The sequence below is a fragment of the Leucoraja erinacea genome, chromosome 40 (assembly GCF_028641065.1).
Source record: "Leucoraja erinacea ecotype New England chromosome 40, Leri_hhj_1, whole genome shotgun sequence".
In the NCBI taxonomy this organism is placed as follows: domain Eukaryota; kingdom Metazoa; phylum Chordata; class Chondrichthyes; order Rajiformes; family Rajidae; genus Leucoraja; species Leucoraja erinaceus.
The window spans coordinates 6,131,835-6,146,719 of NC_073416.1; the positions used below are offsets into that span (position 1 = coordinate 6,131,835).

Consider the following 14,885-nt stretch of genomic DNA (forward strand, 5'->3'; position numbering starts at 1 on the left):
GATAACATTTAAAACAAATCGGCGGTATTCTCTGAGAATTATTAAAAGACCACTTCTGGTAGGAGCGATTACCATTGGTGTTTGATTGGTTGGGTAAGTGATCACTCCCCCCTCAACACAACACAGCACAAGGAGCCGCTCCCGATAGACCCTCCTGCAGTACTGTGGCCAGGTTTAGCATTCATTTTCTCGCTCTCTGCATCCAGCTAAATCCTGATCCCATTTAATTCGCAACCGCGATCCTTTCAAAGCAACAGGGGTCAAATATAGCCAATTAACTGGCCCTGCAGGTCTCCCAATACAGTTAAACAACCGCTCCACTTGACCGCTGCGCTTATTCTTTCAAACCTGTCTTCTAATTAAGGCCCTGTTATTGCTAGATATTTTGTTTTCTGATTTGGAGTGAGTTTCACAAGGATCAGTTGAAGCGAGCTCTACCCCCCCCCCCCCCCCCCCCCCCCCCAAAACAATAACCGTTTAAAGAAAACCACATTGCCTGACCAAGGGTCAATTGGAATTGAATTTCTAGCTAAACTGGCCATTTTCAAATATATTTGGTTAGCAAATAAAACTTTTTATTGAGAGAACATCTTCGAATGGCTAAAGCCGGCGTTGCAGTTTGGATAGCAGTGATTAATTATGGTTAGAAATTGTATTGATTGCGGTCTGTGGGTCTCCTGTACGTGTTTATCAAGTTAAAAGGAAAATTGATAAACATGGTACATCTGCAGCTCGACATGACAGTCTGAGCTCGGAAAGAGCTTTTTTTTTTTGCAGAAAGCCTACATATAGCTCTCAACTCACATTGGAACACAATGAAATTATATTACACCACCGTCCCAGAGGCGTGTTTAATTACATTACAGCATAAGACGATTACAGTGTAATTGTTTGGTTTTATGAAGCATATGTTCTGCGGCGCAGATAAATATTAAACAGGTTGGGCAAAGTAATACTCACCCGTTTGGGAAAACACGAGAATGAAAGACTCGTTCGTTTACATGCAAATTCAGAACAAAACTTAGCCAATTGCCAGCATTCAGACCTCATTCATTCAATTAATGTTGTTGGGCCATTTCATTCAGTTCCACGGTCGAGGAAAAAAAATGAAATCGCTTCGGGTGGCGGGAATGCTTATTCCCACGTTAGAAGTTACAGTTTCTTTGATTCATTTCATTGCAACTGGTGCGAGAAACAGAATGAAACGTGTGAATTGACAGGTCCACCAGCGAGTCTAAATCAGGATTAGTTTTGGGTTTTTTTTTTAAAAGGAAGATCGGAATATTTATATATATTTATTTTTTAAAACAACCGCCGGATGATAGAGAGGACGGGGAGACAGCCGAGTTGTTAAGCATTGTCCCAAATGAGACTTTTGTCCCAAATGAGATATTTTGGCTGAGTCTCGTCTTGGAAATTCGATCATCAAATAATACCGCGGGCTCCTAGAGCTGTCTGTAATCAACCGCCGGCGTTCAAAATTCGTATATAGTAATTCGGCATGACTTTACACAACGCTTTACCTGAATGAATCCAAAATCCCAGCATTGCGCGGACGATGAAAGCTGCTTTTTCTGAAAAAAAAATCTAGTTGGTGGCAGAGGAGAGTTAAACGGGTCCTTTATATTGTTTACCTATTGCTGAGCTTGTGTGTGTGTGTGTGTGCGTGTGTGTCTATTTGAGATAACACTGCATTGGGTGAGTTCCGCTCTTCCTATCTTGTTACTAACCTAAGATTCGTGCTTTAAAAAATATATTTTTTCTGCAGTCTCCCTAAAACATCATCATGTGGTTAAAATAAATTATTGCTGAGATTGGTGAAATACAAACTCCATGCTGCCGTATCTTCTTGCTTTATTGTCTGTCAACCATTAAAATATCCGAAGACTTTTATATATATATTTTTAAGAAGTTTGGGAGAGCTGTCCGCACTTCTGCGAAGGTTCGCGATCCGAGCCGAGGGCGTCTGGCGTCAGGAAGATGTGATTTCACGCGATCTGAAGGCAGGGGTCGCTCAGATTGTCCACAAAATCCCATTTTCCCTCGTCAGACCGTGTGTAGCAGCCTGTCGGAGCAGACACTGCGCGCTGCCTTCCTTACTGATGGACATTGGATCTGGCAGGGGGGAGAACTAGCCCGAGAGCGAAACTTTCTCTGGCAAATCTTCATTTCCCCCCAGAAATTCCTCCTGCCTCTCGATAGTTACCGAAACCGATTTCTCCTTTGCGGTGGCCTCCGGTAAATCGTTCACCATTACTTCCAAAAGTGAAAACGATTTTTTGACGCTGGCTGCGTCCAGAATCAGCCGGCGGAAGCGAGTGATTGGAGCGGCCATCGGGGTGGCCATGGTCTTGATTCTGCTCATCGCCATCCCCTTGCTGGTCCAAAGCTCCAAGGCTTCAGCCCACTACGAGATGCTGGGCAGCTGCAGAATGGTCTGCGACCCTTACAGCCCGAAGCCCAGCTCCACGGCGGCAGAAGCCATCCAGGATCTCGCCGTCATGTCCCCGCCACCCTTCATCCACGGGAACAAGGGCGACCAGGGACGCCGAGGTAAACCCGGACCCAGGGGACCTCCCGGAGAGCCCGGACCACCGGGCCCACGAGGTCCACCTGGGGAATGGGGTGACCTGGGCAAGCCCGGTCCTCCCGGCCCTCCGGGATCTGGGACAGGGACATTCAGCGCCGCTTTCCACAGTCCGAAGATTGCTTTTTACGCCGGTCTCAAGAAACCCCACGAAGGCTACGAGGTCCTTAAGTTTGACGACGTTGTGACAAACGTTGGGAACCACTATGAAGCCTCGACGGGCAAGTTCACCTGCACAGTGCCCGGAATCTACTTCTTTACCTATCACGTACTCATGAGAGGAGGAGACGGCACGAGTATGTGGGCAGACCTGTGTAAGAATGGACAGGTAAGTGTATTGTCTTCCCAGTTGCGAAAAATAAAAAAAAGTTTTGTAAAGTTTCTCAGATGTTGCACCTTAGAGAACGTCAGCGGAGAGATTCGCGACCCACGCCGGGTTGGAGAACTCTCTCGCCCGCGAGTTACGGGTGGATTTCAGTTCAAGTTGAGTTTATTGTCACATGTACAGTGAAAGGCTTTTGTTGCGCGCTAACCAGTCAGCGGAAGGGCAATACGCGATTACAATCGAGCCGTAGACGATAAATACACGACTACAACGATTACAGTGTACAGATACATGATAAGGGAATCGCGTTTAGTGCCACGTAAAACCAGCAAAGTCCCACCAGGGATGGCACAATTCGTTTGCTGAGGAACTCAGGAACAACGTGTGTAGGTAGGAACTGCAGATGCTGGTTGAAACCGAAGAAAAACACAAAAAGTTGGAGTAACTCAGCGGGACAGGCAACATCACTGGAGAGAAGGAATGGGTGGCTTTTGAAGAAGGGTCTCGACCCGAAACATCACCCATCCCTTCTCTCCAGAGATGCTGCCTGTCCCGCTGAGTTACTCCAGCTTTTTGTGTCCACAGGGATAAAGTCTGCAGATATTTCGCGGTGGGGGCTGGAAGTTGTTGGGAAAGCAAGGGGACGGGATGGGAATGGACTCTGCGAGTCTCTCTCGACCACCCCGTCCCAGAAATTAGCGAGCGGCGATCGATCGGTCCTGAGGTTTGCAGCAGCCGAGCCTCGGAGCATCTTCACCGACCTTCTCCCCACTGTGTGAAGCAAGAACACAGCCCACACAGCCAACGGCTTCCAGAGACAGGCACAACATGTTGGAGTAAACTCAGCGGGACAGGCAGCATCTCTGGAGAGAAGGAATGGGTGATGTTTCGGGTCGAGGACCCTTCTTCAGACCTGAAACGTCACCCATTCCTTAACTCCAGCTACAATTTAGCCGCAGATAGACACAAAGGTGTAAATGCCCCTGTAAAGGAGTCTTTGCGCCCCACCCAAGGTTTCCGTGCGGTTCCTGGAGGTTGCAGGTGGTTGCTGGAGGTTGCAGGTAGGGAGACTGACAAAAAACCTCCGGGAACCGCACGGAAACCTTGGGTGGGGCGCAAAGTCTCCAGAGGTTTCCGTTCAGGTTTCCTAAGTGGGACAGGGACATTAACTCAGCTGGTCAGGCAACATCTCTGGAGAAAAGGAATGGGTCACGTTTTGTGTCGAGACCTGTCAAACCAATTCCTTCTCTCCAGAGATGCTGCCTGTCCCGCTCAGTTACTCCAGCATGTTGTGTCTATCTCTGGAAGCCGTTGTCTATGTGCGCTGTGTGGGACTTCGGTTTAAACCAGCATCTGCAGTTCCCTCCTACACAGGCCATTTAGCCGCACTCGCTCCCATCTCCCTCCCTGTATAGATGCATCCAATTCCCTTATGAAGTCGTGTCCATCTGTCCGGAGCAACGCATTCCTGATCACAAGAGGCTGAGTATGGTTCTCTTGAAATATGTTCATGTTCCTCTGGCATTTTAAACTCGGCACTTTTGGTTACGGGTCATCCTGCGAGCGCCAACACTTCCTCTCAGTCGCCTCTACCTCTGCCTATTTGCCAACACCCCCTTACCCTTCTTTACTACGACGAGAATGGCTACTGCTGCTCCTGTCTCTCCATATAGTTCCCTCATTCCCGGCGCCTCCTGTGGACTTTCTACAGGTCCAGGCATTCCTCTTGAAACGCGGTGCCTGAAATTGGGCACAAAACGCGAGGTAACATTATAACAGTCTACCTACCATAACTTCCTAGCTTTGTACCCCATTTGCACCCCGAATGCTATGTTTAATGTATATACAGACAGTTATATCGAGTGTATGTACTGTATGTTCTTCATAATTATTGGGAAGAAACAAATATTTTCAATATATTTATGTGTAAACATTGTGCACGAGGAAGAGACGTCTTTTTCTTTGCACTTGTTGCGTTTGGATTTGAGCAACTTGCAAGGAGCCACACTTAGAAACAGACGAGATTCTAGTTTGATCTTGTCATTACCAAGTGGAGTCACCATCTTGCAAAGCCCGTCACTGGTTGAGACCCACATTGCTGGCGATCTTTTGGCTATTCCACGCTTTAGGTATCAACCAGGTTGAGTGATGCACGACGAGTCCCAGGAGTGTTCAAACATGCTGGTCGTATCCCAGTCATGAGCTCTGCCATTCCACCCGTCACAGCGTGGAACTTCTCTTCTCCACCCCCTCTGGAGCTTCTGCCTAACTTATATATATCTGACACCCTTTATCGTCGTCTCTTTTCATGCATATCTTTCATTCATTTGTTCTATATTTCTCTACTTCGCCGTCTATATGTTTTCCTGACTCTCAGTCTGAACAAGGGTTTCGACCCGAAACATCACCTCTTCCTTCTCTCCGGAGACGCTGTCTGACCCACTGAGTTACTCCAGCTTGTTGGGACTATCTCCTGTATGAGCCAGCGTCTGCTGTTCCTTCCTACACATCCCGTTTCTCATGTTTAAATCCCAAATAATAAGGCCAAGAGGTACTAATGCCAGCAGTGAGGTCTTTGCAAAGTAACGCGAGCACTGGGTAGTGGAAGTGATTCAACCTCCACTTGTTTTCCATGTAAATCAAGCATGAAAGCAGTTTGCGCTAGCGCTCTGAGAGCGGTAAAAGGGACTCCTTAAAACATGCCTTGCGCACAACATCCACTGGCCCTAATTCGCAGAGCTCAGGGGAATGGAACCTGCAGGAGCCGTCTGATCTTTGCCACTCCCACCCTCCACCTGATTCTATGCCTCGTTGTCACCTTCCCCTCAGCTAACAATGGTCCATAGAAACATAGAAAATAGGTGAAGGAGGAGGCCATTCGGCTCTTCGAGCCAGCACCACCATTCATTGTAATCATGGCTGATCGTCCCCAATCCATAACCCGTGCCTGCCTTCTCACCATATCCCTTGATTCCACTAGCCCCTAGAGCTCTATCTAACTCTCTCTTAAATCCATCCAGTGATTTGGCCTCCACTGCCCTCTGTGGCAGGGAATTCCATAAATTCACAACTCTGGGTGAAAAAAGTATTTTTCTCACCTCAGTCTTAAATGGCCTCCCCTTTATTCTAAGACTGTGTGGCCCCTGGTTCTGGACTCGCCCAACATTGGGAACATTTTTCCTGCATCTAGCTTGTCCAGTCCTTTTATAATTGTATATGTTTCTATAAGATACCCCCTCATCCTTCTAAACTCCAGTGAATACAAGCCTAGTCTTTTCAACCTTTCCTCATATGACAGTCCCGCCATCCCAGGGATCAGTCTCGTGAACCTACGCTGCACTGCCTCAATCACAAGGATGTCCTTCCTCAAATTAGGAGACCAAAACTGTACACAATACTCCAGATGTGGTCTCACCAGAGCCCTGTACAACTGCAGAAGAACCTCTTTACTCCATTCTACATTTTCTTTGAACACTCGCCCTCTTTGATCTCTCCTTTTCACAATTTACCCTTCCATATCTCTGTGTCCCTCTCCCCTGACTCCCAGTCTGAAGAAGGGTCTCGACCCGAAACGTCACCCGTTCCCTCTCTGCAGTGATGCTGCCTGTCCCGCTGAGTTACTCCAGCATTTTGTGTCTATCTTGGGTGTAAACCAGCGTCTGCAGTTCCTTCCTGCACCCTGCACCTTACAATGGTGTGGGACCTGTTCGGTAGGGAGGGGGGGGTGGGATGACCATTATATGGGGGTTGCCACACACTCACGGGGTGATTATTATGCTCTCCCTTCATCCACATGTTCTCTCACCATCTTGTCAGCTGTTTTGTGGCTGCTCTGGGCAGCGTACATTAAAAAAACTAATTTTTGTTGTTGCTCTTCTGATTGCATTGAAATTCAAGTGGATTGTGAGATTACTTTTTCTTATTTGCGTAATTCAACAGTACAAAGTCTCCCGTTCCCAATTAAATTCTCAATGGGATCCTTTTCTTTATCCACCTACTTTGTCCTCGCTCACAATGTAACCACCATTCAACTGGAATCATTGTATTTTGTGTTATTTTCATTTTTTTTAAATCTTCATAAAATATACAATCAAAAGTGCCTCTGGAAGCCATTCCCCCTTTTCTGTTTGTTCCTTCTCTTGCCCTTTCACTCCCGCTAGGCTTGCGATATCTTTCCAAGTTCCACAACTGAACTTTGCTCTCTCAAGCAATCCCCTTTCCTCTCCTTGCATCATGGATTCTGAGTGCATGATGTGTTTCCTGCCCTCAACTGCTCAACGGTCCTGTTTTACTTTGTTCCACCTGATTGGTTTTGTTCGTGCCTGTAAAACTGACATCCCTTCAAATCTAAAGTATTAATCAAGGCAGGTTGATTCCCCCCCCCCCCCCCCCCCCCACACCCCCCCCCCCCCCCCACACCCGTTTTGCTGTAATTCCTGCTGTTCGTCAGGGTGGAGGTTATCACTGATTGAAAATAGAACCATTTGCTGCTTTAAAACAGCTGTATCGAGCATCCACATTAGGTATAATATGGCTCGGTACAGAGTAAAAGCATGTACACTTCTCAGCCACACACATTAACCCCAATCTGAGGAGAGTCGGTTGCCTAACGTTTCCACTTGGAGAGGCTTTCTTTATCACCTCTCCAAGTAACATTGTCAATTTGAAGGCAATTAGTGCGCTGTCTGCACTGTGCAACCATGTCCATATGGAACAAGGTCACGACCAGCCAACTGCATTCTATGTAGGCTCCTTATAGCAACAATCAATTCACCCCCATCGGTCTTGGCTGGAGTTGAACCCACCACATAGGTGAAAGAGAGCCATGCTAACCTGGAGTTTAGAAGGATGAGAGGGCATCTTATTGAAACATATAAGATTGTTAAGGGTTTGGACACACTAGAGGCAGGAAACATGTTCCCAATGTTGGGGGAGTCCAGAACCAGGGGCCACACACAGTTTAAGAATAAGGGGTAAGCCATTTAGAACGGAGACGAGGAAACACTTTTTTTCTCACAGAAAGTTGCGAGTCTGTGGAATTCTCTGCCTCAGAGGGCGGTGGAGGCCGGTACTCTGGATAATTTCAAGAGAGAGCGAGATCGGGCTCTTAAAGGTAGCGGAGTCAGGGGATATGGGGAGAAGGCAGGAACGGGGTACTGATTGAGGATGATCAGCCATGATCACAGTGAATGGCTGTGCTGGCTCGAAGGGCCGAATGGCCTACTCCTGCACCTATTGCCTATTGTCTATTGTCTATTGACTCCAAATCCAATTGCAATTGCTATCTCCAAAGACTGTAGCTTTGTTCAGGCCCCCCATCACGACATTTAACAATAGTGCGTCAACACAAGGAAATGGAACCAGCGTAGTTTAAACTGTGTACCGCAGAGGAACACAAAATACCAGAGGCTGGAAATCTGAAAGAAAAAGGTTGATGCTTATTAATAACAGGTTGACCCTGAAATATTAGTTTAATTTCTCTCCCCACAGATGCTACCTGCCCTGCTCAATCTTACCAACATTTTCTGGGTTTTTGTTTTTAATCATAATAATAATCATAATCGTACTTTATTAGCCAAGTATGTTTTGCAACAAACGAGGAATTTGATTTGCTATACAGTCGTACCAATAAAAAGCAACAAAACACACAAAATACCATTTAACATGAGCATCCACCACAGTGACTCCTCCACATTCCTCAATGTGATGGAAGGCAAACATTTTAAACCATTGCTTGACTCTTAATGAATGTAACATATTTATTATGGAGCAAGGATATAAGTCCAATACATCTAACGATTTTCACCTATTTTAAAGAGAAAATTGTGTTAATTAACCTTACGAAAGAAATCCAAAATCCATGTTAAAATATTCAATATATCAAATTGCTGTAGCCACTATGAAACATGCAGCTGAATATAGTTATAGCCAGAATGTCTATTCATTTTAGTCTCCCCACTGCTCAATGATTCAAAATTTGATCAGTGCTTGGCTAAAAAATATAATCCATCAAATAAAAAATGTGCAGATCACTAAAACTACTAAAGGATTGTCAGTTCAGATAACACTGTCTTGGTTAATGACTTCTGCCAAATGATGAATACAGAAATGTTTAGCATTTGGATTGAACATAAACTGTAAATGGGGATAATGAAATTGTGGGTGTATTTACGAGTTCTCGAGTTGATGTGAAATATATGTGAAGAAAGTCAACTAGATGGAAATGTACAGGGAAAGATTATTTTGAGTAGATGTTTTGCATTTTGAATCAATTTACTCTCATAGAGCGACGGGGAAAAACTTTGAGCCTTTCTTGACTCTGCGGTGCAGAGGATTGATGTGTTGAATATTGATTATGCCACGCATTAATTGAAGAAAATTTGATTTCCCCTGTTCATGATGTCAAAGGAAGAACCTTCATTGATTGCCAGTAACAAGCATTTGTGAAGCATAAGATAAGGCAACAAAGAGGTAACTTGAGGAACACTGGTAAGTGTAGAGGCAGCTCCATTTTTAACATTTAGAAAATGCCTTGGTATCGGTATGGGTTTAATATTGCCACAGTGAAACACTGTGCTTGTTTGCTTGTCCGTACATTCATACATGAATATGCTGTCCATCGTTGGTGATTCTCACACTACAATTTACAATTCAGTCGTGTGTCTAGAAATTGATTGCAGCCGGGGCTTTTAGTTGACAGAGATATTAATGATATTACAATTATTTTTACTTATTGAAGTCAAAATAACAGGGGAGCTGACACCAACCAGCACAATGATCCGAATGGCATCCTCTTTATTGTGTGACTCTTCTTCAGTAAAATGACTGCACTGTGAAAATTTGCAACAACAGAATGTTGCCACGTCTGCCAATATTGCTGCACAATATTGAAGTCTTTCGAGTGGATTACACCTGCTCCTTCAGAAAATGAGTCTTCCTCTCTCCCTGCCCGTCACTCTCGATATCATCATTGCAAAAGTTACTAAAAAAATCCCAGGTGTAAGACCTGATCTATATATATATATATATATATATATATATATATATATGATGTAGAGATCATATAGAGATCACACACACACACACACATATATATATATATAGATATCTATATATATACATTTTGTACTGAAATTTTGTATTTTGGAAAATGCCGAATTATGAAAACAAATCACAAGCAGCAGGGAGGGGATGAACATAACTTGGAGACATCAACTACAACTAATTTGTGACTGTTACTTGCAAATTATCCCATCAGGTTCTCTTGTGGGGTAATTTTTTATACCTAATCCATACCTGTGACATCCTCTATATAAAAAGATGCAATTGTCTTTTATTTATGAATTGACTGGTATTTTTGTCTCGGGTGAATATACGCGAGGCTAACTTCACATTGAGCATGTGGACAAGAGAAGCTGGGAGAGGAGAAATGTACTTGTGCATTGAAGGGTTACCTTTCTACGCCCAAGCATGTCTTCTCCATTAGCTCCTGATCCATTCTGTTGTACAATGATGGTTTCTTGCATTCAGCCAGGACAGATATGATCAATTAACCTGTAGTTAAAGGACAATAAGGAAAACCTTTACTGTCTTCTTGAAAGCTTGTTATTTTAGTTATCGGGCCTCAGAACAGAAATCCAGTTTGGGGGTTGCAAGCCCGGCTGCAGTAGCTCAGGTAATGACACCGGACTGTGTAACCATGAGGGCACAGAATGGGAAGTCATGAGCTGCTGGCTTTTTGTTGCTCCGTGTTGAATTCCTAGCACAAGCTGTGCAGATAACTTTATCAGACCTTGAACTGTGTTGGATTCAATGCACTAGCGGTCAATAAAGGCAAATATTAGAGCAAGTATCTAAATTTATGTCATTTTAATAGGTCGTGTGCAGTCCTGCCAACAGAAGGTTAGAGTCCATGGTACAGTTAGTAATCTTAAGATACTAACGAAATACTTAATTGAGGAATGAAACTAAAAAAAAGATGCTGGAAATACTCAGCAGGTCAGGCAGTGGCTGTGAAGAGAGAAACCGATTGAACATTTCACGTTGACGATCCTTCATCCGAACTGGGAAACGTTAGAGATAAAACAAATGTTAAGGTGCAAGCCGTGAGGTTAGGAGTAGGAGTATAAACCATCATCTGCAGTTCATTTTGATTGCAGGTTGGTAGTGGGGTTGGGAGGAAAGAATAAAAGAGGTAGCTAGTGTAGTTTATTGACACATGTACCGGGGTCCAGTGAAAAGCATTTGTTGCATGCTAACCAGTAGGTGGAAAGACAATACATGATTACAATCGATCCACTCACAGTCGACAGATACATGATAAAGGGAATAACGTTTCGTGCAAGAGAAAGCCAGTAAAGTCCGATCAAAGATAGTCCAAGGACCTCCAATGAGGTAGATAGTAGTTCAGGACTGCTCTCTCGTGCTAGGGTGGTTCAGCTCCTGATAACATTGAAGATGGGAGAGATGAAATGACTAAAGAGATGGATGGAAAAGACATGAGGGGATGGTAAGTAAATAGAAATATATGTTTAAAATGTGTAAATGGGATTAGCAAAATCTAGACCCAAAACGTCACCTATTCCTTTTCTCCAGACATGCTGCCTGTCCCGCTGAGTTACTCCAGTATTTTGTGTCTGTCTTCGGTTTAAACCTGCATCTGCAGTTCCTTCCCACACATTACCAGAGACTGCTATCTGACCAGCTGCCACTAACACAAAATGCAATTGCTGTTCTCCAAGTGTAAATTGCTACTTATGAAAGTATATCATCATAAATTAAAACTTTATACACCCATTTAAATGGAAATAAGACAAGATAATTGGGTAATTTACTCTGACATATATAAACTTTATGGAATAAATATTTAGCCTTTCCTTGGAAGTTATTTGCGGTTATTTGCGGCCTTTAATCAGCAACTTAAATCAGTTTAGCAGTTGTAAAGTAGTTTGTGCCTTATGGTGTTACTGCACATTACATCAACCTGTGTCAATGGTTTGCAGTGTGTATTTCTGCCATGTTTTATTCCAGTTGATGGCTACTGCGATTTCTTATTGAAATAACAACCCTTGAGCTTACAACCCCGTGGTATGAATATTGATTTCTCTGATTTAGTAACCCCTGTACACCCACTCTCTCCATCCCCCCCCCCCCCCCCAAGTCACACCAGGTTTCCGTTCTCACCGAGCAAACAGCTAGCAATGGCCTGTTCCCTTAATCATCATTACATTTTTTGCATATCTTTCATTCATTTGTTCTACATCTCTCTACATCACCGTCTATATCTTTTGTTTCCCCTTTGTTTCTCTGAGGAAAGACATTCTTGCCATCGAGGGAGTACAGAGAAGGTTCACCAGACTGATTCCTGGGGTGGCAGGACTTTCATATGAAGAAAGACTGGATAGACTCGGCTTGTACACGCTAGAATTTAGAAGATTGAGGGGGGATCTTATAGAAATTTACAAAATTCTTAAGGGGTTGGACAGGCTAGATGCAGGAAGATTATTCCCGATGTTGGGGAAGTCCAGAACTAGGGGACACAGTTTAAGGATAAGAGGGAAGTCTTTTAGGACCGAGATGAGAAAATCATTTTTTACACAGAGAGTGGTAAATCTGTGGAATTCTCTGCCACAGAAGGTAGTTGAGGCCAGTTCATTGGCTATATTTAAGCTAGATGTGGCCCTTGTGGCTAAAGTTAGATGTGGCCCTTGTGGCTAAAGGGATCAGGGGGTATGGAGAGAAGGCAGGTACAGGATACTGAGTTGGATGATCAGCCATGATCATATTGAATGGCGGTGCAGGCTCGAAGGGCCGAATGGCCTACTCCTGAACCTATTTTCTATGTTTCTATGTTCCCCTGGCTCTCAGTCTGAAGAAGGGTCACCCATTCCTTCTGTACAGGGATGCTGCCTGACCTGCTGATTTACTCCAGCAGTTTGTGTCTATTGAAATTGAGCCCTGTTGATTTGAGTGAAATACATCAAATCTGAATGAATTAGGATCTGGATTCTACTCAATATCCCCAAAATAACTCAGAATCGATGAAGAAAGCTCTGAATGGTGGAAATTGCCCAGAGTTTGATTTCAATATTGATCTTTCGGCAAGTGTTCAAAAGGTATTACACGCTACAAATTGGTTTGCTTAACTCCGAAATAAAACAGTACAGTGCTGCTAGAACTGGGGTTCCCCTAGAGTCGAGTGATTTGCACATATATCTAGATGTCCTCGTGCATGTCCTCTTTGTTTGGCAGGTATTTTGTTCTCCCTCACACTATTCCTCTCCCAAATTATCCAACGTTAATTTACACTGAGATTTTCAACCGTGCTGGACTGAAAAAAACCCCATCAGTTCTAATTTATTCTTTGACCAGGCAGATTGTATTAATACCCCTGACACTGCTGCATACAGGGCCAATATTCAAACTGCATTGAGATTGGTGAGCTCCCGTGACCTCGGACACTTCCTCAGTTGTGTGCCTTGATGCTTTGCCAATGTACATGGCTACACTCAGTTTCCCAGGCCCACCAACATTCCAAGCTGCTATTTCTGCTGCACTTCACTTTTCTGCATTGGTGAAGTCATCCAAGCTCCCTACTCAACAAGAGCAGTCTGAAGAAAGGTCTCGACCCGAAACGTCACCCATTCCTTCTATCCGCAGATGCTGCCTGTCCCGCTGAGTTACTCCAGCATTTTGTGTCTATTTTCGGTGTGAACCAGCACCTGCAGTTCCTTTCTCCACACTTCCTTTTTCTCCAGCCCACGTGCACTGACACTCGGACACCTCGACTGCAGCTTTCCCCAAAGTGCAGGCACCCACACTCTGCATTCACACCCCTGCAGAGACCTCCCTGGCAACCTCAGGCTGTCGCCCTGGAGAGTCTTCAAGTCTCTTCCTCAGGTGCTGCACTTCCCCAGTCTATCCCGGACACTTTCATCCCCCCTGATGGCACCATCTCAACACTCCCCATCCTTGCTGAATTCATTCATTCAGCGGCAACACCTCCTGTGACTGTAAGATCAATGTTTATATTGCCTAGGAAGGAACTGCAGATGCTGGTTTAAAACGAAGATAGACACAAAAAGCTGGAGTAACTCAGTGAGTCAGTCAGCATGGTACACAAAAATGCTGGAGAAACTCAGCAGGTGCAGCAAAATCTATGGAGCGAAAGAACTTGACTTGACTTGACTTGACTTGACTTGAAGGAAGTAGGTAACGTTTCGGGACGAAATCAGTCAACATCTCTGGAGAAAAGGAATAGAAGTGTCTGAAGATGGGTCTCGACCCGAAACGTCACCTATTTAATTTTTCCAGAGATGCTGACTGACCTGCTGAGTTACTCCAGCTTTTTGTGTCTATCCTTTGCTAATATTATGCCCCCTTTAAACCGCACCTACTGAAAACCGATGAGAACCTGCAACATATCGATAGCAAACACAATGCTGTATCCAAGAGTCAGTTTTCAGCACATTGTCACACTGGGAATCGTGAGACAATATGACTTTATAACAGTCGTCATAGAATATATGGCTCTCTGTGAACCTTACAATTGAATTGTGTGCGTTAAAGTCACATAAAGTGCGAGAATTGCAGAGCCATACACTCTATAACTACTGTGTAGGAAAGAACCGCAGATGCTGGTTTAAATCGAAGATAGACACAAAATGCTGGAGTAACTCAGCGGGACAGGCAGCATCTCTGGAGAAGGGTCTCTCCCTTTCCTTCTCTCCAGAGATGCCGCCTGTCCCGCTGAGTTACTCCAGCATTTTGTGTCGACACTCCTCCAACCTCATCTATTGTATCCGCTGCTCTAGATGTCAGCTGATCTACATCGGTGAGACCAAGCGGAGGCTTGGCGATCGTTTCGCCGAACACCTCCGCTCGGTCCGCAATAACCAACCTGACCTCCCGGTGGCTCAGCACTTCAACTCTCCCTCCCATTCCGTATCCGACCTCTCTGTCCTGGGTCTCCTC

At 44.6% G+C, this 14,885-nt stretch overlaps 1 protein-coding gene across 1 annotated transcript in view; it reads left to right on the forward strand.

The window, feature by feature from the left end:
- The first annotated feature begins 1,871 nt into the window (after nt 1-1,871).
- Nucleotides 1,872-14,885, forward strand: part of LOC129714696 (complement C1q-like protein 2) — a 30,464-nt gene continuing 17,450 nt past the window's right edge. Inside the window, exon 1 of the mRNA XM_055664462.1 lies at nt 1,872-2,915. Within this exon, the coding sequence (XP_055520437.1) occupies nt 2,346-2,915 (570 nt within the window). The 5' untranslated portion in view covers nt 1,872-2,345. The remainder of the gene's footprint in view (nt 2,916-14,885) is intronic.